Here is a 24,693-nt window from a genome sequence, read left to right on the forward strand (position 1 = left end):
ATCGCTCTTTGCAAAGCGTTTTTCAATCTCAGCAAGGAAAACTTTGGCACTGTTTATCTCATCCGAGATAGTACCCCTACAGACCTCTGGAATGCCGAGCTTAATAATCATTAGACTCATGCGATTAGAGCGATCCCACTTCTCATAATTCTTCCTCTCTTCACAGGCACTAGATTTCGAAGGAGAAGGGGTTTGCTCTACCCTTAATACATAGTCTAGATCCATGCAGCCAAGAACAATTTCCATGTTCTCTTTTCAGTTCTTAAAATTTTCTCCATTAAGGACCGGAACCGAATTCAAATTTGCATATATAGAAGCAATTGATGTAGATGAATTAGCCAAAAGACAAAATATTAAAATATGCTCACAACTTAAAATTATCAATGTGCTTAAACAATGATATGTCCAAATCAAGATACCTAGTGCACCATTAATATCAAGTCTTTGGATAGTGATATTAACTGCAAGTGATACTCTTATTGTAATGATCAAACATTTATAATAAGGCATGTCAACTGACGAATCTCTCTTTGGATTGATTCATCAGTCACATGTATAAAAAATTTAGAATGATAACATGTTTATCATCAGAGGTGTGTATGATCTTCGGCCAAATATTAATTTTCCTTTGGGCCAGCTAATACTCGCATGAATAATCATACACACTTACGTCTAATACTCCTTATTAGTTATATCCATGAGAGAGGTCACTGTGACGACATTTCACTTCAATTGACTCACTTGAAATAACAAACAACTGGATGGACAACCAAATAACAATTAAAACCAATGCACAATGATACCAAAGCCCTATAAATCTTATTGTACTCTCGCTTGGGCGAGGTACCCTCGCTTGGGCTCAATAGAAGACAAAGTTTTTGTTCAGTTCTCGCTTGGGCGAGGAACCCTCACTTGGGCGAGGTACTCTCGCTTGAGCGCAATAGAAGCCAATGCTTCTGTTTGGCTCTCGCTTGGGCGAGACACTCTCACTTGAGCGAGCCTAATGTCGCCCGTACTCTCGCTTGGGCGAGCTGCCGCTTAGGTGAGGCATATTCTCGCTTAAGCGCAATAGAAGCCAATGCTTATGTTTAGCTCTTGCTTGGGCGAGCCATTCTCGCTTGGGTGAGGCACTCTCGCTTGAGCGAGAGCACTACGACAGAACACGAACATTGTGATTTCTGCATTGCTATTCTTCGAAAAAATCACCCCAAAAATTCAAGAAAAACGCCAGAAAAAACATTGATTCATTTCGAATCTATGTATACATATTGAAAAGCATGAATTTGTATCCTTATAAATTTAATTGCACAGATAAATCATTATACCCTAAATTAATCAAATTTGGGGAAGAACAACAAAAAACCTAATTTCACACATGAATCAAATTAGGGTGGCTCTGATACCACTTGTTGAAGTATATCTCCATCTATAATTCTTAGATTGAATGCGGAAGTCCTAATGATCATGGCTTTGTTCCTTTAACACAATGTTTATGCCCATACATAAACCCAAATGGAACAACCATGATCCAGACTGAAGAAGCCCCAATTGATTTCATGGTGAATAGGAAGAACATACATTTGTTAGCCATTTGGAATCTCGAAGGTATGTGGGTGTGATGATCTTCCAGATGTTAGAACATTTGATGGTTTTCCTTATGCTTCTCTAGAGGGGAATGAGAAAGCCAAAGTTGAGTCTTGAACCTTATGATGTGATTCTTGAATGGTGTGTTATGTTGCCTTGTGGAATTGAGATGGTGTGTTATCTTATATAGGATAACTCCTCACAATTCCTTTTATTCTCATCAGTCTACTCAACAAAACCTGTTGCTCTACAAATGGGGACCATAACCCATAAAAGTAACCCCGAAGCGGTTACTACTTAAGTTGCAATAATTCTGATTCAGTCTCTTCATCAAATCAGAAATTGCCAGAAGATATCTACACTTATAATATTTCATGACACATATGCCCTTAGCCACCAAATTAATTACTGAAAATCATTTTATATTTTGGCTAATTAAATAATGAAATTCTAACAGTCTTGAATATAAATGACTAAAATAAATAATAGAATAGTTGATTTTTTAAGGATAAATAATGATTAAAATTGGGCCACCAAAAATAATAATTGTACTTTCCTCATCCATATATCTAACTTCAGAAAAGATGTGTACAGTATGCACCGTGGGAGTAAGAATTTTATATATTGTCAGTTTTTTATCTATAATTTGTTTTCAATTATTATCAACTTTTCAAAAAAATAGTATAAATAAATGATAAATAATATATTAATTATATATAAATCTTTACTATGACATTATGTAAATATTACAGTGTAACGTATATGAAAAGCATGAATCATCAATGATTTTTTAATTTTATTTTTATAATTTGAATTATCAATAATTAGACAGTTAGCAATTTGAAAAGGTAAATTAATTGGAATTGGGGTGGTTACATATAGATAAAACGGATGAGTATTACTACTCTAAAATCCGTACTTAATTTAAATCGATAAAATAACAAAATATTGTTACAATTTAAATATTTATTGCTAGCTGCTAATACATCTAAGAGCAACGAAAAAAATGAAATATGACATTTTTATTTATAATTTCAAGCATAAATGATTAAACTATTAGCAAATAAAAAATGTTTATTACACTGGGTTGCTTGGGTTGGTTTAGTACCAATCAAAAACAAAGTCAGGAACCAAACCAAAAACTATAAGTTGGGTTAGATTGGATTTCTTGGATTGATTGAGAGAGTTATGTGTTGCCCCTACTTAGGAATTTGAAATACTCATGTTTGTTAGAGAATTTTAAAAAAATTACATAGAAAAGAATATGCTCACGAATATGATATTGAGAATGAGAATGTTGAATTCCAATACAAATTTCAAAATCTTTAGTAAGAAATGAGTTTCATGTCCTTTTCTAATATTTTTAGTTCAATTAAAGGTATGTTTGGACAATCAATTATATTTTTAGGGATTTTTATATTTGAAAATACAACAATCAATCATGGTCGGAACTTACCCATATATTGTATTCATGGGTGAAGATCACTTACTCCAATAGTAAGTTTTTTAAATTTATTTCTCATTCTACTCATCAATTTTATGGATATATAATAGTTTAGATCTACTCAATAATTCAAACTATTGAATTTCTCTAGAATTGATAACTAGGATATGGAGTAAATGAATCCCTACTCCATATTCATATAAAACATATTTTTAAGAATGTTCTAAAAAATACATACAACAAAATACCACTTAAAGTTGTCTACACACCAACATGTTTTTTGAATGTATATTCAAATTTGTTTAATGTCATTTTCTGCACAAGTAAGTATATTAAGATTAGAAAAAGATGTATATACTCACAGTGTAAGAGTTTTATACATTATCACTGTATCATCTATTATTTATATTTAATTGTTGTTGACTTTTCAAAAAAAAATTAAATAAATAAATATGATGAGGTGCATGTGTATAAATCTTTACACTGACAGTGTATATATTTTATACTCTATTAAGATTAGTAAATCCTTCACTCAAAGATTGATTTGAGTTGGGGCCATTATGCACCCTTGATATGAGAAGTATGACATACTCAAATATTTATATAACATTAATTTTTAGTATTGACAAAAGATATTCTCTCATTTTTTTTATAAGGAACTAATCTCTTTCGGAATTCGTGGTTCTCTCTCCCAATCAGTGTCATTCTTAAGAATCAAATCTTCAACCTTGAGAATTCAATAAGACCTTACATTTTAGACTTGGTTTATATCATATTATTTACTCATTTAGAGGCAAACTCAATTAGAGATACATTTTCAGCTAAGAATCCTTATATTTTTTTAGGTGTTCAGCCATTTAAATTGCTATTGATTAGAATAATTACCACGTGCCCATGAGTAAATTAATACGAATTAAGGAACTTAGTTAAAGTAGTTTGTATGTATAAATTTATCAACAATCACAATTATTTTTTCAAAATCACCCTTACAATTATTAGGTTTGATTATTTATCTCTCCTCGATGACTATATGATGTTTAAATTTCAAATAAGGGGTTTTTATAAAATAATTAATTAATACAATAGACACCTTCCTTATAAAAAAATACCAAAACGTTTTTCTCATTCAAAATAATAATTAAGAATGACCGGAGGTAGCAATGAGGAATTTGTAAGCATTTATGACAAACAAAAAAACCATTATTGTTAAAACCGTACCGGTTATCAAACCAGTCATGGTACTGATATAGTGGTACAATAATTCAATCGGTGATTCAGTAATTAAATTGCATGCCGGTTAAACGGGACATATCGGCTTATATTTATATATATATATAAACATATAACAAAATAATTTTCAAATAGTTAGATACTCAAATTTTTAATTCATATTTATAATATACTTAAAATTCACATAAACAAATAATTTGAAGTCTTTAAAAAATTTCAAAGTCTAAATTACAAAACATATATCAATCCAAAAGTATCACTTAACAACCACAAAATATAAATAAATGACAAAAGTTCACAACTCACTCTACAAAACAAATAAATTTGGAGTTTTAATATTTAACATAAAGAAGTCAAAGTTGTCTCATATCGAGATTATATTTTTGCATCAAACTTATCTTTAGACAGTACCTAAGATTACACAAATGTCATTGACATATACACAAATGTTAGGAACCAAAAGTGTAATCTAAGTATGTCTTGGAAGCATGTGCTTTAAAGTGTTGAAAAATGGTTGGAAAGATGAGTCACTCTGTAATGAGTTTTTAAGTTTTTTAAAAAAAAATATATATGTTTCGTATAAACCAGCCGGTTTAGTCAAATACCGGCTGGTTCACCAGTTTCGACCGGTTTTGATACTTGATCGGTTCAACATCTATACCGTATCAGTTAGGGGTCCGGTTTACCAGTTTTCCGATCAAACTGACCGGTATGGTACAGTTTTTAAATCATTGAAAAAAACTATTAGTAATGGACTAAATGCTTTTTTTTTTAATACAAAATGTCTTTTTTGAAATAAAGTTTGAAATGTAACGTTATCTGTTTTAACCTCTTTCAAAAGTTCCATTTTCAATCAATAAAAACATTTCAAGTTTTATTTTTTGATTTCAAAATTATATCATCCAACTATATACCATTTTCATCATTTTGTCACCACCAATCCTTGACAATGGTGAAAACCATGCTTAACCTAATTGCTACTAACCATCGTCCATACTCTAACTACTACTTTCACCACCTTAATGACCTCTAATATTACCACATCTATCATTATAGTTATTGACCAACACCACCCTAATGATAATGGAAGGTCTTTTCCACATGGTGGTAGTAGAGACTGCATAACTATAGTGAGATATAAGATAAATTATAAAATTCCACCGACTTTCAAAAGCCCTAATGTAAGAAGAAATAAAATTGTAAATATAAAATTGGAAAACAATTATAATTTTCAAGTATTTCAAAACATAAAACTAAAAATTATATCAAATGGATCTGATTTAATTAGAGTCGGGGAGCTTATGGATCAAAGTATCATCTAGCACAACCAAAATAATTTAATCATTAAATCTTGATAAGTTAATATTGCAATCTATTTAAAGTTATAAATCAATTTGGATACAATAGTATTTCTCAATTGAAAATAAATTATCTCATCGTATTAGGAGATAAGCCATATTATTCAGCCACTAAAATTATGATATGTGTCATATTTAACTATTTGCTATAAAAATATTTCTGAAAATTAAAAAAAAAATGCACATGTTATAATTATAATGGCCGGAGAAAATAATTTATCTCATGATATAATGATATATTTTATTCTCTTCCTAATTTTATAATAAATTTAATAAGATTTTTTATCAACTCTAAGATCTCTATGTATATTACTTTTATTTAAAATTCAACTATTATTATTGGCATATTCTTTGTTAATGATACTCAAATAGTGTAAAAAATCTCGTAAATGAACTATTTTCTCTTTATTTAATTAAACGTGCTTAACCCTCCGAATTGTATAGAATCAAAATAATGAACCATTATATTTTAAAACTATCACCTCCAATGTCAACATGTCTAAAACACGTGGAAAGCATGAAAGATTAGTAAACATTTGTTATGAGGGAAACATTATTAAATATTAGTGATTACCAAAAAAAGTTATCAGTCCAATGGTAGATAAGTTGGATTCCAAGGTGTTATGGGTTAATGTGCATATGTTTAAATCCTTAAATAAATAATTGCGGGAAGAAATAACAATCAGCTCTTAAAGATTCGTACTTTCCCCTTAATAGGGCAGATAAATATATTGCTTAAACAAAAAACAATAGAAAAAGAAAACAAATTTGGTTGAGTTGGAGCAATTGCAACGTTAGAGCTAAGTAGTGTGACCCTCTCACTATGGAGGAAGTTTCCTACATAGATGTTCCCCTCTCCTTCGAGTTCAGATAATGCTTACTTGTACTTATATCTATACTATTTGTGGATACTAGATGAATAATATGTATCCACAATATCTCGAATGAGTTTACAAATTTAACTATATATTTTGTAATAATTAATATATAAAAACAATTATTATATGAACAATAAGATATGTGTATGATAAATTTATTACTATACTTCAATTTCTAAAATATATAATCTTAAAATAGAAACTATATGATACATATAAAATATTTAATTAAAAAACAAATTTATAAATGTATCATAAAATTACTTTAAATATCATTTGCCGTATTTTTATATATAGTCATGGATTGAATTTTTTGTTATCCATAATACAAAATGGAACAACCAACATATCATTAGCAATGCAAAGAATCAACTATTTTTCTTTCTCTTCCATTTCATATCACCCTCAACTTAGTCCACCCTTTTCATATTTTTATGACAACTTTTATTTTTATTATTATTCTCGATTTTATTAAACTCTTCAAGCTCGACCAACAATGATGGTTAGTTAACATCATCATATAGATTGATATATAAGTTTAGGATTAGAATATTGCATAATCTAATTCAAATTTGTAAGCATTTTAATACAAATGTTTGTAGGTTTATAAACATTTCAACACAAGTTTATAGGGGTACAAATTCTCTTACAATCTGTTTGTGGTTGAATAGAAGAAAATGAAGTATTTGATTATATAAATGGAATACTTGAGAACTATTTCACATTTAATTACATTAGAAGTCTTTTTCTTTCATTCATTACCTTCAAAAACTAAGTGACAAACAAACAAATCTTAAGCTGATACTTTGCTTAACACTGCTTTATTTATAAGTAACATTGTTTGGACTTTTGTATATCAGCCACTCCAAGAAACATTTGCATTATTTATTTGTTAAAGATACAAGAAAAATAATACTTCGTACTGTCCATTTTGTTTTATGCAAGACCTAGGATAAGGCAAATAAATATTTATGCAGGCTAACGTCCAACCAACTGTTCTGCACAAGACCTAGGATAAGACAAATAATTTGTTTTATTTCTTTTAGATTCAGTTTTAGCTTTTTTAAAGCAAATATCATTTTTTCTTTTCTTTTTGAAGGAAGTAGGAAACCACACATGCTGGTTTTAAATTGATCTGACGGAAGTTGAGTCATTTTTAACTAGCATTAGTTTTTGTAAGATTGTAAAACTTAGACGTTAATATTTGTATTAGATAAATTCTTGGAATATTTTATAACAAACTCATTGTGCATTAAAAGGTTACAACCATCTAGGTCTAGTTTAGAGTGGTGGAACACATGGAGTGACACACATTTGTAGGACAGCAAATGTGCTCCCAATTTAAATTGTTTCATGTCTATTAGGTCAAAAGAAATGCTAAATCAAGAACACCCTTCAGAAATTCAGGCCAAGAGAAACAATGATCACATCCATAAGTTTCCAATAACCTTAACATTGCACAAGGCAAGGGGCAGATTTTTAAGTAGAGAATACAATAGACTAACAAAACGCAGTGTTCATTTTCCAGTTTTAGTTCTAGTTACATGATTATATATGCATTCATCTCTTTGACCATGAATTGTGATTGTGAGCATGTAGATTCAAACCCCTCAATGTGTTTGTACTTTTTTCTTATTTTCTCCTCCTCTGCAAGACAAGACCTCCAATGAACCTACCCCTTTGGACCAAATAAAAATAATCTCTAGCACATAAATGTATAGGCTAAATCTTCATCCCACAAAGGAGAAGTCAATCCAGTACATGTACACTTGAACATAAAGCATATGTACATTTAGATACACATTACTTGTGTGGAAAGAACAAGGTCAAAATTACATGGTATATGTAAAAGTTCCTTAATTTATACTTTCCTAGTTAAATCCCCATCCCACAAAATTTAGATGTCAACATGTTACCAGCACAACAAAGTAACAAACTACCAGAGTCAATTCTGTTTCTTAGTAGTACCCTATCAACTAACACACTCTCAGCTGATGATTGATAATGATACTCACAGTCACGAAAATTTGGTCTCGTAGTTGGCAACTTGGAAACGTTTTTTTCGAACTTTTTTACGTATTGTTGAAGTCCAGAGGTTTCAGATGGCTTCTCTGAAAAGGAGAAGCAGGGCTTGGTAGCAGCTCCTATGCTGCCAGTGATTGAAGTGAGTTGACCGTGGACAGCTCCCACGGTATCAATGATGGAAGATGGTTGTGAATGGTCATAATGCATATTCCTGGATTGTTCTTGAATGCTTGATTCCTGTAAACATGTAAAAGATTTATTTTTCAGAAAATTCACTTTCATGATTTCTTTTAAGAGTGTGAGGAATTTGGATACTCTCCTTTAGCATCCAAAGTCAAGTTGTTGGTTACCACCCTTCTGTCTCTATATATATATGTGTGTGTGTGTGTGCGTAAATATTTTACTGGTCAATGTATAACATGCCACCATTGATGGATAATTACATATGAAAATGCATTTATGTTAAACCTCATTCACAGAGATCTATAAACATGAAAGTGTCTGATCCTTAATAACGACTGTAATAGTGTCTTGAACCACCAAGATAATAGAAGATATCAAATGCTTTAAATGAATAAGTTTTCACTTTTCAGTAAACAAGCAACAAGTATTATTATTTGAGAAGTTGGTCAATGGATTTAGGGGGAAAATTATGAAAGAAAAGAAGATCAAGGGAGACCTGTTTATCGGCAAGGAAACTACTGAAACTGATGAAATTAGAAACCGAAGCATTTGAACTTGCCTCAGGTGAACATACATAGCTACTGGATGGAATAGGTGGGCCAACTGATTTGAGTGGAGGATCCTCTTGGGATGAAAAGTCAGAACTATCAAATGTTGATAGTGATACACACTCATCAAAATAAGCCTTGGCATCTTCTGCAAGACGTTTTGACATCCTTCTTCTTTCAATGCTAGCCTGTTAACATTTTTTGGTTCATTAACAAAGGAATAGAAACAAATAAAACAATAAGCATGCACACCTGCACAAATACTAAGCATTAATTCCCATATATTTGTCCCAATCACTGCAATACTATCTTCACCCTAGAAAGCCAAGAGATTAATGAGTTAAGATATGAAATGCAACTACTCAAGTTGTCTGCATATATGATTGAAGACATCAATGAGGGAAATACTGATATCCTCAGCACTTGAAAAGGAGATACTAGATGTGCTATTTAATATTGTGAAGCCCATGCGGTTAAAAGTCATATATTTTAAAATAATTGTGGCCAAAATATAAGGGTTTCAGTTCATCCATGAAAAAAAAGCATAGATGAAGCTTCATGATTTAACATGAAAAATACGCTTGGTGCAAGTTTAATTTTGGTTGCTTTCACCTATAGCCCTTCCAGGCTAATCTTTCGTCTACATATGAAAGTGTAAAAATATAGTTCATGTACATGCTATATACATTGTGATTGGCAAAGTATTCAAGAACTTCATATGACAAGTACGTAAAGATGCCTAAATAAAATGTGAAAAGAACTTGCTTTTCTTGCTGGACGAGACTTTGGCACACTAGGGGTCATGGGATATGGAAGAACTTCTTTCAAGATTCTATCCAGTTCTTGTCCACGGTGTTCTTCAACAGCCAGGCCTTCTCGGAGATTTCTAGCTCGTTCCTGAGACTGCAAGTATGACAAAGTCTACTTAATAGAGGGAAACTTAAAAGAGAGGATACTAAAAAAATATATACTATAAAAGAGGGTGAACACATTCAGTCAGGGGAAGATTTTTTGCAAGGGGATTTGAAATGGAGATCTTAAAGGAGAAAGAGAATGGTAGTTGCTTTGAGAGTTTCAATATAAAAGGATTAAAGGACTTCAAAGAAGATGTTCTAGAGCAACAATGACACCCTCAATGCCAGTTATGAGATGATCATCAAGGCGTGTACTAATCGGCAGACAGCACATGGTTAAAAATAAAAATAAAAAGAAAGAGAAGTTAATCATGCTACATCTACAAGTATAAAAGGGAATATCACCTCTTCAAGCTTTTTGGCATACTCTCTTCTAATCTCCAAAACCAATTCCACTGCACCAGGGTTTACCAAGTCAGGAGGAATATCAGCCACATTGGTAACAGCAATAGCAGTTGGGTTACTCCTTTGGATAGACTAAAATTCCAAAGAGCTAAAACAAATTAGAATATTAGAGATTACCATTAAACTTCCATTTGCAATCACTGTAGAGCATCTAAAATTAGACAAACAAGCATCAACAATTGAATAGCACTCAACTATTTAGACCTTATTTGAACAACCAAAAAACTGGAGTACATTATGAAACAATAAATTGAAAAAATAAAGAAGTGACTTGTGTGAGTATGCATAGTTCCAAAAGAAAATATCAAATTAAGTTCAAAATGCAGGCAGAGCTCCAACAAAATGCAAAGTTGTAGGAAAGTGAAGGACCTAGATCAGTGCACTTTTCAGTTTTCACCATTGAAAATACATCAAGATTGATTCTGAAGAATTTTTCTTTAAATGCTTATTGGCTAAAAGTTTTATGATTCATTCCCAGAGAATGTATTGCCATGCTATGCTTTTTGACTGATACTGTTAACCTAAGCCTAAACCTTTTCAGGCTCTATGTTATTTTTATTTTTAAACTTGGTGAAAGAGACTATACTTGGAGATAAATGCCAGAATTTTAAAGGCAGTTTTATTTATCTATTTCGGATAGCAATGTACCGTGCCGTTGCTACAGATTTTTCTAAGCAGTTTGAAATAGCTTCGGATGAGTCACATTGGTGCAATTCAGCCAAGTTCATCTGATTAGCTCCTTTAGTAAAAAACTTAATGAAGCCAAGCATAAGTACTCCACACACACACACATACCAAGGAGTTCTATGTAGTAGCACAAGCCTTACACTATTGACAACTTTATCTTTTACTAAAAGAATGTGATTAATTCAGACCATATAGCTCTTAAGCACAATAATAACTAGAAAGGGTTGTGGAAAATGGGTGGAGTTTATTGAAGATTATACCATGATATATCAATCACCATATGTTAAATAATTGCAAATAGAGCCAGTTGACTTAAAGTAGGGAAAGAGAGAATCAGGATGAACTTACACTTGCAAGGTCATTCTGGATATCAGAAATAGCACGCCTCACCTCAGAACGAACTGTTTCATATATATCACTGGCTTCTGGCAGATCTTCTTGTACTGACTGTAGAAGAACACGAGCAGAACTTAAACCAAAAGTTATCGAGTTGTCATCATGAAGAATCACCAATTTTCTAATAGAATCACTCAATTTTCTGTCAATGAGGATTAATTTGTCATGTAATAAGATTTCCTAGATGTGGGACACTAGTTCCACATCAATGAACTATGGCATACTCGAGTATTTTTTTAAAAGCACACATGACAGCATGAGTAGGTACTACTGGGAAACTGAAGTTTTCCTATAACTCACCTTCACCTGTTCACAAACTGCTTTGATAGTTCTCTCATCAGAACGATATCCAGAACTTGCTGTCGAAACTGCATCATCACAGTTTTGAGTTTGCAAACCAGACTGCCAGACGAACATAATTAGCATCAAACAATGAGTAAATTCTTCCTCATCTTGACATAACACAACTCAATTATTTCCTATGCAACAAATAGACGAGCTGAACATTAAGAAGTGACAACTCACCAAAGTGGTAGCAAAACAATCTGACACCTTAATCGGCGAATGATGACTAGACCAACTGTGCTGCAGTTCTTTCACTTGATCTATCACAGTATCACTTCCAAACAAACCTCCTTTCCTATTATTCCCCACTAACTTCAAATCATTCTCATCTTTACATTCAGCTTCGCTCTGCACAAATAACAAATGCAAATAAGTTGAATTCCTTTGACACCCTTCTCTCCATGTCCACCATCAAAACAACACCAACTATAAGCTCACAAACATAGAAGATGACAAACAAGTAAAAACCTTCATTTGAGTCCTCCAAAATAGAGAGTATATGTACTCACTACTGGTACACACACATCATCTCACATCTATACAATTTCCACATTAGTTCTCGTTTTATATCCATCTATGCACTCTCCAAAATATTCTCCACACCACATTAGTTCTCTATAGATAGCAACTTAAAAGAGGAAAAAAAAAACTAAATTTAATGTAAAGTTATATATTGGTAGGGATTTGGCTCCTCTCACTTTTCAATCTAAAGTGTGCAAACAAGAGTGTATCCCACTTAGATCATTCAATGCATTAGATATCTATGCATCTTATTAGATCAAGGGTGACACTAATAGCCAAATCCTATCTTTAAAGATGTACCAATTCATAATTGAATACCAGTATAATAAGCTTTTTTATACTTAAGCTCATGAAATTAAAATCCAAAAGCTAATAACATTAATGAGAAAGAGCAAATTCTTATAAACGAAGAACCACTGTGAAGTCGAGCAATGAACCTCGGAAGTAGAATAACTCCAACGCCGTCTCGGAACCGGACACTGCGACGCCGAACGAGTGCGGCGACCCGAATCAACTCCTGACAAAACCCGACCCGATTCCTTCCTACCAACCGCAGCGGAGGACCGAGATTCACCATTTCGCGTCACAGAACGTCCTCTATTGTTATTTGAATCAGCAGATACAGGTCCTTTAGGATCCGAATTCGGTGAAGTTTCATCGAAGAGAGGGTTATCCCTCTTGTTGAGGAATTCATTGGAAATATCCAAATTGGACCTTGAGAAAGCGCTTACGCTCCTTGATCTTCGAATAGGAGGTTTATTGAGAGGTTGAGAAGGTCGAGTAGATGAAGGTGCTGAAGATTGGTTTGATCTACGGGAAGAAGATTTGAAAGCTGAAACCGCCATGGAAGAGGAATAGAAGATGATAAAGTGTGAGAAAATGACATAATATTCTTTCTCTTAATTAGAGAGAGAGGTCGCTTCCATCTTCGTAAGGAACGCTGACCAAACACAACTTTTTTAAATTTGGAAAAAATGTTTTTTTAATCCAAATACAGCAATTCCTCAATTATATACCGTGCCTCTTGTGTCCAACTGGTTAAAACTAAAGGTGATTAATTATATACTTATTTTAATCCTGTAATAATTAATATATAAATTTTTTTGTTACTTGAATAATAATATTTGTTCACTATAAACTTATCATTATACTTCAATCACTAAATAAAATTATATTATGTATAATATTTAATTACAAAATAAATTAATAATTATATTATTATTCACTATAAACTATAATTGTTTGTGCTTGTTTTCTTGGTACTATATGATAATACTCGTACTCGCTTATAAACTATAATTGCTTCCGCTTGTTTTTTGGTACTATTAAATACACTCTTAATTTCGAGGTGTGTAATTGTTCATTCCAATAAGTATTAATTTCAATAATTAAACCCTTAAAATTTGATCATCCCAACAATTTAACATAATCCTATGCCACTATTACCAACAAATATTGTGACCACTTGTTACTAATAATTTTTAGAGTACTACTAATGAATATTTTTTCATCCTTACATATAAAATAAAAAATAGACATTAATAGGGATGAAAATATATCAAATTTATCTTAGAAATAAATAATTTAATTTATATTTATTAACGCGTTGGAGAATATTACTTATAATAAAAAGGTAAAGTTTCTAAAAAGCAAAAGAAAATATAACTTTAAATGACAAATTTTTTAATTATAATAAAATTATATTTTACTATTCAAAAAAAAGAAAAAAACACTTAGTTGAGTTAGTTCTCCGTCACACTTACATACGAGACAAAACATAAAATAGTAAATTAAAAAGTTGAGAAGAAAGCAAGGTGTTGCACAGACGATGGTGATCTCGGTAGAAGGTAAATTTAAGGTGAGAGTCATGCAATGGTTCAGTCACAAATGGAGGAAGTGTTGTGGCATGCCATGGAAAGAGGGTTCCGAAATGGAGAAGAAGGTGGCTGAGATGGAGGTTGAAGATGATAGGTTTTCGTAAGCCATAGAGTAGCTTTGGAAGTTTAGTAAAAATATTGTAAAAAATGGGTTCAAGTAAGATTTGTTCGGATGCAATTAAAACTATGGGTATGACAAAACAAGTCCCACATCGTCTATTTCTCAGTAAATAATATAGTTTATATAACCGAAGAGTTCAGAGATGCTTGTCCCTTCGGGGACATCCGATAAAATTGGAACGATACAGAGAAGATTAGCATGGCCCCTGCGCAAGGATGACACGCACAAATCGAGAAATGGTCCAAATTTTTTTGGCACTTTTTCCCGTACTTGAATCAGTATCTAAACGACGCTTATTCTCTTCTGTTATTTGGTTTGCATTCTCTTCCGTTCTCAAATCGTTTACTTCTTTGTTCTTCCGTTTATGGTATCTGGTTTATCGTAAAGAAGAGGTTTTGGTTTTCTACAATTTTTATTTTTCGGTCATCATCAATTCACATTTTCTGACTTTGTAACTTGAGTGATAACCTTGTATGAATGTGTAATTTGAACTGCTCTGGTATTTGGCATATATTATAGGGTTTTGGCATTTTTTATGAGCATTAGGTATGCCCTAATAAAAAATTTTATTCGTTTTAGTTTTCTATCAACTTGTATTAAGGTTTTGGGACTAGGATGAGGAAAAAGTTTCAGGTTCATTGAAATTGGTTATTTGTTGGAGATTCAATTGTTGTGTCATAGTTTATGTCCCATTACACAACAAATGGTAGTTTGGTTTTCACTAAAGGTTCCATCTTCACTGCATCTCCTATGTGTGTGTTTTATGGTGAATTTTGTATATGCATTAGTCATAGTTAATGTTGTATTCTGTTTTAAGCGTTGTATTTGTTTGGCTTACTACTCTTTTTTCAGTCAATCTTGATTTCTCTGTAAATGATCTTCTTGTACTCTTGTTGGTCAGCTATAGTCAATGTTTATTTTGTGGCTTAATGCATTTTAATCAGTCAGTGACTTACACTCAAGTGGATGAAAAGAAGCTAGTAAATATGTGGTACAACATGGGCATGGATAAAAGGGATTCTAAATTCCAATGGTGAGGAGAGGGGCATAGGAAATTCACGCTTACCTCTCACTATATGTGTTCATTGTTGCACCTTACAATCTGCATAAATATTACTATATTCAACAAAAGAAGGACATGACGGTGGGAATGGCATCCAATACATTTAAAACTGCAATGGTTATCACTGATGTGGTGATCCTATCAAATTCAGCTATAAAAAGTCTTTTTTTTCCCTTGTCTGATAGAGCTATCATTCAGGCATGGGCTGAGCGCCGAAACTCCCTTCAACATACTTCTTTTCATCGATCAACATCATCTGCCAGGTGGTGTTCGCCATTCGCCAAGAATACTTCCACAATTACTGCTGATGGAAGTACCCAGGAAGTGCTGTACAAGCAATTTTCCCATATTAGAAACCAAATTGAGGTTTGCCATTCTTGCTCCCGATCTCTCTCTACAGACATTTGTACAGAATGTGTCCATATTATGACACTCGAGAAGGAATAAATGTTACTTTTGTGGTTAAAAAGAAGCCACGGGTACGGATAAATGCTGTAGAAATGATATATTGAGGGAGATGTTCATTCTTCTCTGGGTTCTAAAATGGTTATATATTTTTACAAGCTGTGGAGTTGGATTATGAAAGGGAAAAGCCTAATGAAAGAATTGCAGAACTTTCAGGTGGTGAGTTGTGACTGTGATACAAGTCACTGACCTTGGACGATATTTAAGTTTTTGATGCTATGCAATGTTGATATAAGTAGTGGAGTTTCTGTTATAAATGTCTAGATTGCAGCACAAACTGAGACAGAGCTCAAAGAAAAGAAACTGGGAGCTGAAGATTCTCTTAATGATACAAAGGTGACATTATCTTATCCAAAAGGCACATTCATTTGCTTTGGATTTTTTTGTTCACATAAAAGTTAATATATTTTTGTTGGCGAATATTCAGGCAGCCATTGAGGAAGGTATTGTAATCAAAGGTGGTTACAATCAAGGAGTGCCCTGGCAATGATGAGGTGAAAGCAAGCCATTCATTTTATTTGGCAAAAACTCAAATTTCTTGAATGTGATTTTTTATTCTTGGTGTTTCGAAATGCCCTTGACATTTTCTGTTCAGTAACCTCACTTGTCTATTATTTAACATTCTGACTTGATTCAATGCAGGTTGGAACTGGCATTGTGAAAAGAGCTTATAATAGCATGAAATTTATGTTTGATATGAAACTTGAGCATCCAACTCTTTTGTACAGGTGGTAAGATGTTGCTGAAACATGCAGCCTATGTAGCCAAAACTTTCTTTAGTGAGAACATAGTGCTAGAGCACAAGGCTTATAAGGAATTTTGCTTCAGTGAAGTTTTCTCTCTTTCTTGATTGAATACAAATTTTGGAGTGCTATGTGGTTAACTTGGTAGAGTGATGTCCTGGCTTTTTTGGATGGAATTTTATTGAAGAAATAAGTTTTGTATCACTTTTCTCAATATCTTTATTGTATAAGTAATCTGTTATTGTCTTGTTCTATCTTTCTATTTTCCTCCTAAAGAGGTGAAACTTTTCCTCCTCACATTTCATTTTCAGGACACAAGTTTTATTGTTATATTTTAAAAATGATTTTTCTTCTTCTTATAGCTATCACAGGTTATAGTGGACATTGTACTATCTACTATGCTGGCTATCTCATCACCAATTGATCACTGCTTATAATAAAAATTAACTGGACTCATGAAATGGTAAAATTAACTACAAAGTAATATTTTTTTTTTGTCTTTTATGCCCTTAAACATTTTCACATTGGTATTTGATTTTAGGATTTTGTTATCTATAGTTTTTCGTATTAACCAAAGATATTTTCTTATCCTATAGATAAAAAATGATCTCTTTTGCAGTGTGTAACTAACTCTTAAATATCGAACCTTTACTTTTGGTCTCATACAATATATCGAATTCATTGTGATTATCATTGGGAATTTAGGTCATGCCTATAGGGCCTGCCTGCATGTTTTGGATGTGCAAAGCATGAAAAATGTGTTTATCTGTCCTAAAATGTCCGTCCAACATGCTCTTTTCGTCTACAGGCATTTCAAACGGGTGGGCAGGGCAGCCCACAGGTATCACTGAATACTACAATAAGAAATTTGATGGGTCAAGTATCACTGTACATCACTCGAGTACAATGTAACAATTTTTCTAAATATAATATCTTACCAATTAAGTGCATACCCGTTTTATGCAAAATAATGTGTTTTATTTTGTATTTTGAATCTCTGTATCACATTGTGCGTTCGTGTAATCTCAAGTATGATAACATGAATATTGCAATATTTTACTAGTGAAATAAAAAATAAGAGACAATATATAATATTTTGTAATGTTCCTTGTATTAGATCTTTTTTTATTTTTTTTAATTTAGGACGGTTTGCAAGTCCACCCTACCCTTGTTTAAAGTGGACAGATCATGATATTTCATAAACAAACATGTTCATACCAGTGAGCATAAACAGAATAAACAGGACCATCCTAATTACTAATATTAATTATGATCTTACACCATCTAATAAAACTGCTAACCTTGGCACTAAGGGACAATGCTAAGCAGTCTAGTATCTTGTTTTAAATGTATCTTTTTCTAATGTAAAATATCCAGTTTTAGTTCTTTACCTCCTCTAGTTGAGTTTAAAAAAATTGTTTAACTTTTAGTTTTCTTTTTCATTAAAGAACAAACTTTACACATGATCTAATTATTTTTCAGTCCTTTTGGTTCTTGGTTTACACACATCTTCTTTTCAAACCGGGCTGAGTCAATCAATTACTTTTTAAAACACAATAAAAATAATGTTATTTTGTAAAGAAAAAATATGGACAATATGAACCATACATATGGTATCATCTAGCCGGCGAGATCAGACATACAACTTTATCTATCTATACTTCTATACTATATATAAAGTCAAAACTTGAAATAACTTTTTTCATAGTGTAATTTTTATTTCCTATTTTATCCTTCACATTATCTAATTTTTACAAAAAAAACTATATAATCCTAGGCAACCACCACCAATATATTAATTAACCTCATATCTCACTTTAAATTAAACATTATCATAAACACAAAAAAATATAATATAAAGTACACCGAACACAACAAATACATTCTAATTCACACAATATTCACCGGCAGGCACAAAGTGTCTGTACACACTAGTATTTTGCACCTACTCGATCTATCACTATTATGAGGTGTTGTGAGGTACCTTTAATTTATTTGTAATTATATTTATAATTTGTAACAAAAACTTAAGGAGATAAGTTATCTCCTCCTGCCGGTGAAATCATGACATGTGTCATGTTTCACAATTTTCTATAAAAATATTTTTAAAAATAAACAAAATAGCACACATGTCTCATTTTTATTGGTTAGAGGAGATAAGTTATCTCCTTATATAAGGAGATACATTATTCTCAAAACTTAATTGTTTAAGATTAAGTTTTTAAACTTAATTGTATAATTTTGGAGCAATTAAAGCATTGAACCTATGTTATGTGATGATTTTTAACTTATTTGTGACATCATAGCATAACCTCAAATGAGAATGTCTTTAAATTGGTAGTATTAATTAAAGAGAAAAAAATGTATTCACATATAATACAATAATTTTTTATATTATTATTATATCATTCAGTCATTAATAAATAATATATTAATGATATCTAAATTTTTATACAACAACACATAAATATTATTAATTTATATTATGAATTTTTAATATAAATATAGTCAACTAACCATTATTCCACTGACCTTGATGTGTAGTATAAATTTAATGAAACATATATAAATGTAAATAAAAAACAATCAAATTATTTTCTCAATTAAATCTACTATCATCTCTTAACTCTTATAATTTTAGAAATTAATTTATATAACTTATGAAAGTATTATATCTATACTATATATAATCTATATCTATACTTCTGTACTATATATAAAGCCAAAACTTGAAATAACTTCCCTCATGGTGTAATTTTCATTTCCTATATTGCATTTAATGTTATTTAATTTTTACAAAAAAATTATATAATTCTAAATAACTACCAACAATACAATAATTAAGCACATATCTCACCTTAAATTAAACATTATCATAAACACACAAAAATATAATATATAAAAATTGAATATTAGTATCACGCTAGCAACTAAGTGCTGTGTAATAATTAAAATAAAACTAAACACACTACCACCAATTTTTCAGGGAGAAAAAAACAAAGCTAGTAGCGGAACAAGTTTCTTCCTTTTGTATAAAAAAACACCATAAACAACACAATCTCTTGGAAGAAAAGCACTAATCGAACAGTTACCTACACTGTAAACCGCTTCCATTGAAGATCATCTTAAATATCTTCTTCTAACTGACTCCAACTAAAATTCAAAACTCCATAACGACGCGCCAAATCGCCACCCTACCGGCGTCTACGATGGCCGGAAACTGTTTACCGGCGGTTCAGGTAACCGGAAGCGGCCGTCCTGTTCTTCTCCCGAACGAGATCGAGTGCTTCTTCCTCTCCTCCGTTGACGTTCTCTGCGAAGACACCGAACCCAACGCCACTTCCTTCCCTCATCTCAAATCCGGCGTTCTCATCCTCACCACCCACCGCCTCCTCTGGCTCTCCGATTCCCCCTCCGCCGTCGCATTCGCAATCCCCCTCGCCGCGATCTCCCACATCTTCTCCCATAAAAAGTCCCTCAAGTCAATGTTCACTTCCCCGAGGGTCCGCTTCCAGGTGTCGCTGTCGCCGGAAGGTAGGATTTCGGCGTCGGGTTCGAGCTCGGTGGTGGTGACGATCGTGGTGAAAGGGAAATGGGACTATGACGCGTTTTTGGCTAAGTTTTGGGGAAATTGGCGGGGTAGGGCGTGGGAAGAAGCGGAGAGTGTTTCGAGTTCGGGTTCAAATGTTGCGGCCGCGGCGTCTTCGAGTGGGATTTATTCAAGTGATGGGACGGTGAGGATGGTGGGAGTGTCAGGGATATTGAGGAAGGAACAGGAGATGTGGGAGAGTACTGATAAGAGCTTGAATGAGGCTTTTCAGGATTTGAATGCTCTTATGGTAATTGCTTTATGACTTTATGTTTATGTTTACTCTCATGATGTGGAAATATGAAATGATATATAACATGAAAATAATTTGCTTATAGGACAAAAGAGTGCAACTGAGTATTGCATTGAATTGAAGTTAGTTAGTTAGGTTAGGTACAAGGGGCTCAAGTCATATTAACTGAAATATGTTTCCATTAAATGGTAACTGGTTGTGCATTGCTGGAAGAGTGATTATGGCTTTATAGTATTTTGTTCAGATTATAGGAAATTAGGAACATACATTGCACAACGGTGCCCATATCTGTATTATAAGGTTTTAGACATTCATAATCAAATTAAGAAGCCACCATTGTGGCCCACAATGGTGGGTTCTTCTTATCATACCACTCACCACTGTGGGAAACATTCTTTGCAGTTTTATTAAGAACTCGTTCCTATTTCGCAACTGGTTCTTATGTGTGTTCTGAGGCGAACTGTGGAAGTTCACCATTGGAGTGACTGTTTTTAAGTTGTTGAGAAGTGTAAACAAGTATAAAATAAACAATGAAGCCCATTTAAGAACGGAAAAGCCTTCACGGCTGTGGAAGTGTGGATGCTCTTATATTTCTTTTGTTGTATCTGTTTCCTTTTGAGCTGAGTTTTACCTTTAAATATAATTATTTTGCACCAGTCCACCTTTTTTAAATATGCCCACTTGTGGGCTGAGTTTTACCTTTATGTTGTGCGAAAACACCTTAACTTGTACTTTCTCCTACTTGATTGTGACAATTGTAGCAAATTATAAATTATTTTTGTACTAATTATTCTTAACTAGTTGTATTTCTTTTAGTTTGTATTAAGTTGCTTGAACTTTTGGATTTATGTTGGATTTGCAGAGTAAGGCAAAAGAGATGGTGATGCTAGCAGAGAAAATGAGGCAAAAACTTTTGTCTGGCTCAAGTTCTCAATCTACTACAACTGGTGACGAGGAGATAGGTTCAAAGGAAGAGATGCAAGAATTGTTATTGAGTGTAGGTATAATATCCCCTGTCACCAAAGAGTCTGCAGGTGCCTTGTATCATCAACAGTTATCTCGTCAGGTTCTCTTATCTAACCTCTTCATTACATGTTATTTTTAAACTTATCAAATGGTCATGCAAATTGTAAGAGCTTTTGAAAATGATTATCTTATAAAAGATTGATTTGATCTAACTGGTAAACAATTCATTTTCATAATTAATGTATAATTTTATTCCTGCTATTTTTAGCGGGGAGCCTTAGCGCAAAGGTAAGATTGTTGTTTAGTGACCAAGAGGTGATGAGTTCAAATCCTGAAAAGAGTCTATCTGCTTGAAAGATTTAGGCTGCATATATATACCCTTCCCAAACCCCACTAGGTGGGAGCTTGTGCACTGGGCCATCCTATTTTTAATGGGGAGATTCTCAGGACTTGTGAGCCATATCTTAACGAACATGTTGAGATGAATTTTCCTTTGGCGATGAGTGATGATAATGAAGGGCTGACAGTAGGGTAGTATCAACGGCAGCTGGTGTTGAAGAAAATGTAAAAATACTAGAAACCAAACCAAGAAGGATTAACATGAGAGTAACAATGGTCTCTGTGTTCTTAATGCTATGGATTAAATTAACAATCTCTTGCTGTTGGCCTTTCTTTAAGGGAAACTTGATTATGGCCTTTTGTTAGTTACCTATTTGTTTAAAATATTCTAACATGTCCTTGTTAATACTTAGTTGGCAGATTTTGTCAAAGTTCCACTTGAGAGAGCTGGAGGAATTATCAATCTAATTGATGTTTATTGTCTATTCAATCGTGCTCGCGGCACAGGTTTCACTATCTCCTTTTCCCCCAGACATGATTATCTTTCAAGTTCTACATTTTCAATTAATACCCCCCTTGTTTGGTTGTTTTATACAGAATTGATTTCACCTGATGATTTGTTGCAAGCATGTTCTCTGTGGGAGAAGTTTGATGTGTACGTATATCATTATCTTCTATTTTTATCACTTCTGTTAGTGTGTTTTGGTCATAGTATAGACATGTAGTTTAGGTGACTACAAATCATACTCCTTGGGATTCTTCCTTTTTAATTCTTAAATGCATTTTCCTTTTTTTGTTTGTTATTTCTATATTTTGATGGTGTTATTGAATTGTTTCAGTTCATTGGTTCTGCGTAAGTTCGACAGTGGAGTCATGGTAATACAGACCAAGTCCCACAGTGATGAAGAGGTGAGTTCATTTTGTCTGTTTGGTTGTGGTCCTTTTTTAAAAAGTTTTAATTTCTGTCATAGCTATTACATTTTTGTCATTTCAACAACAATTTCTACATTTGATGAAATGGAAAATGGTCAGATTAGACCTTACTTACTAAGTGCTGTTTGTTCGGTGTAGGTTATCACTAAAATCAAGATACTTGTTATGAAACCTGATGCTCTTCGACATGGGATAAGTGCTAGTGATGCTGCAAGGACACTGGGAGTTGCCCCGGCAATGGCAAAGGAGCATCTCTTGTCTGCTGAGAGCAAGGGTACACTGCTGTACTACTTTGTTCATTACATTTAGCAAAAAAATTGTGTTCTGATTTTTGTAAAATCTTTTTCAGGTGTACTATGCAGAGATATAAGCCCTGATGGATTTCGATTCTATATTAACTTGTTCCTTGAATTTGATCGAGATGATATGTATTTGTAAGTAAACTTTCTACTGCTTGATATGTAGTTTTGTCTTCTTGAATGTTTTACGTGCTGAGAACTACACTATTTGTCTTCGTTATCCAGCAATACTGACTTTGCAGTGTAGCTTGCTGCTTTCTAGTTGCTCTAGAGTTAAATTCCCAGTTCTTACATCGCATTGGTTTAAATTTGATGATAGATGATTTTGTTCATTGATTGATTTCATTAGCATGAGTTGTTGTTGTGATAAAAGTATTACTTACTGCCATTTATACAGAGTGAAAGATCAAGGTCTTTATGCCTCATGGGTAAGGGCAAACCATGCTCATGGGTAGAGTTGCAAGCTTGCTCATCTGAATTTAAGGTTTGGACAAATTTTGAGTGCTGAGAACTGACCTATCTCAAGGTGGTTTAAGTGTACTTAAGCAAAAATTTGTGTGTAGTTTGCTCTTTTATTGACTTTAGCCATTGTGCTTTTTTAGGGTCATGTCATTCTATACTTATTTTTTTCCTTTTTGCTCATAGAAAATTAACAGGTTGAAATGATGTTCAAGGTTAATATTAATGATTTCAAATCAAGCACATCATCCTGTCAACAACAAAAATCGTGTTAACACGTGCAGTCTGCCAAATTGGAGTGGTGTATTTTCATATGGTTTTTATATGTTGCGACTTGCAACTGATCCAGTTGAAGAAACCATGGCAGAGGTAACAGTTATTGATGATTTTTGACACTACCATTATGTACATTAGAGACATGTTTGGCTTCAGAATATTGGTAGCAGGTTTTTGCAATCTGTAAACTTTGTTTAATACATAGAAATGTTTTGAAGTTATCAAAAACTAGCGTGTTGACATGCACTGTCGTGTCTGCCAACCCGCTTTCCTATAATTTATAAGATATAGTTTGTATGTCATAAATGTCAACTATAATATTCTATGTTATATATTTATAATCTACATTTGAATTTATTCGATTTGTGTAATGTTCAATTTAGAAAATTTAACATTCATGTTCTACATACAAAACTGATAGTTATAATGTAAGAAGAAATAGTTAACCAAATAATATGGAACTTATGTTGGTTGGAGAGGAACATTGGTTATATATGGTTTTTTTGGTAAAAATTATAAAATAGTGAGGCAAAATAGGGAGAACCACAAATTACACCATGGTGGGTGGTTATTTTGGGTTTTCCCTTTATAAGTAGTATAGATAAGAGACGTTTTTAGTCATGCTCTCAATTGGCCAAACAATATAGTTTCTATTTTATCAAGTTTAAAGCGTAGGAAATGTTAACAAGTGCTTTAGGCTCATTGTTTAAGGAAGAGAAATTAGAAACTGTCTTAAGAAAATGTTGTTTTCACATATGAACTTTGTTTTCCAAGAAAATATCTCATTTTGT

General features: G+C 32.7%; 2 protein-coding genes and 1 long non-coding RNA gene across 7 annotated transcripts; 2 read left to right on the forward strand and 1 right to left on the reverse strand.

Annotated features, from left to right (window-relative positions):
* On the reverse strand, window positions 8,185–13,454 carry LOC109355025. Of its 3 annotated transcripts, none has more exons than XM_019597926.1 (8): window positions 12,957–13,454; window positions 12,178–12,345; window positions 11,959–12,054; window positions 11,605–11,703; window positions 10,510–10,641; window positions 10,016–10,153; window positions 9,199–9,438; window positions 8,185–8,756 (listed from the first exon to the last, which is right to left on the reverse strand). In XM_019597926.1, exons 1-8 carry the CDS (start codon window positions 13,362–13,364, stop codon window positions 8,370–8,372), a joined length of 1,668 nt encoding a protein of 555 aa, XP_019453471.1. In that variant the 5' UTR covers window positions 13,365–13,454; the 3' UTR covers window positions 8,185–8,369. The 3 variants fall into 3 exon arrangements, with proteins under 3 accessions (XP_019453471.1, XP_019453472.1, XP_019453470.1); XM_019597927.1 differs by having other exon boundaries at window positions 9,262–9,438; window positions 11,953–12,054; XM_019597925.1 differs by having other exon boundaries at window positions 11,953–12,054; window positions 12,957–13,453.
* On the forward strand, window positions 15,539–17,301 carry LOC109355027. 2 transcript variants are annotated; one of them, XR_002108619.1, is made up of 4 exons: window positions 15,539–16,226; window positions 16,310–16,381; window positions 16,473–16,539; window positions 16,688–17,301. It is a non-coding gene; the product is annotated as an uncharacterized LOC109355027 (long non-coding RNA). The 2 variants fall into 2 exon arrangements; XR_002108620.1 differs by having other exon boundaries at window positions 16,774–17,301.
* Window positions 19,826–23,693, forward strand: LOC109355026 (vacuolar protein sorting-associated protein 36-like). 2 transcript variants are annotated; one of them, XM_019597928.1, is made up of 8 exons: window positions 19,826–20,627; window positions 21,493–21,696; window positions 22,349–22,442; window positions 22,533–22,590; window positions 22,775–22,844; window positions 23,007–23,142; window positions 23,218–23,302; window positions 23,565–23,693. In XM_019597928.1, the coding sequence occupies exons 1-8, from the start codon at window positions 19,998–20,000 to the stop codon at window positions 23,620–23,622; spliced, it is 1,335 nt and encodes a 444-aa protein (XP_019453473.1). In that variant the 5' UTR covers window positions 19,826–19,997; the 3' UTR covers window positions 23,623–23,693. The 2 variants fall into 2 exon arrangements, with proteins under 2 accessions (XP_019453473.1, XP_019453474.1); XM_019597929.1 differs by having other exon boundaries at window positions 23,551–23,651.

This window comes from Lupinus angustifolius, chromosome LG08 (assembly GCF_001865875.1).
Source record: "Lupinus angustifolius cultivar Tanjil chromosome LG08, LupAngTanjil_v1.0, whole genome shotgun sequence".
NCBI classification, from domain to species: domain Eukaryota; kingdom Viridiplantae; phylum Streptophyta; class Magnoliopsida; order Fabales; family Fabaceae; genus Lupinus; species Lupinus angustifolius.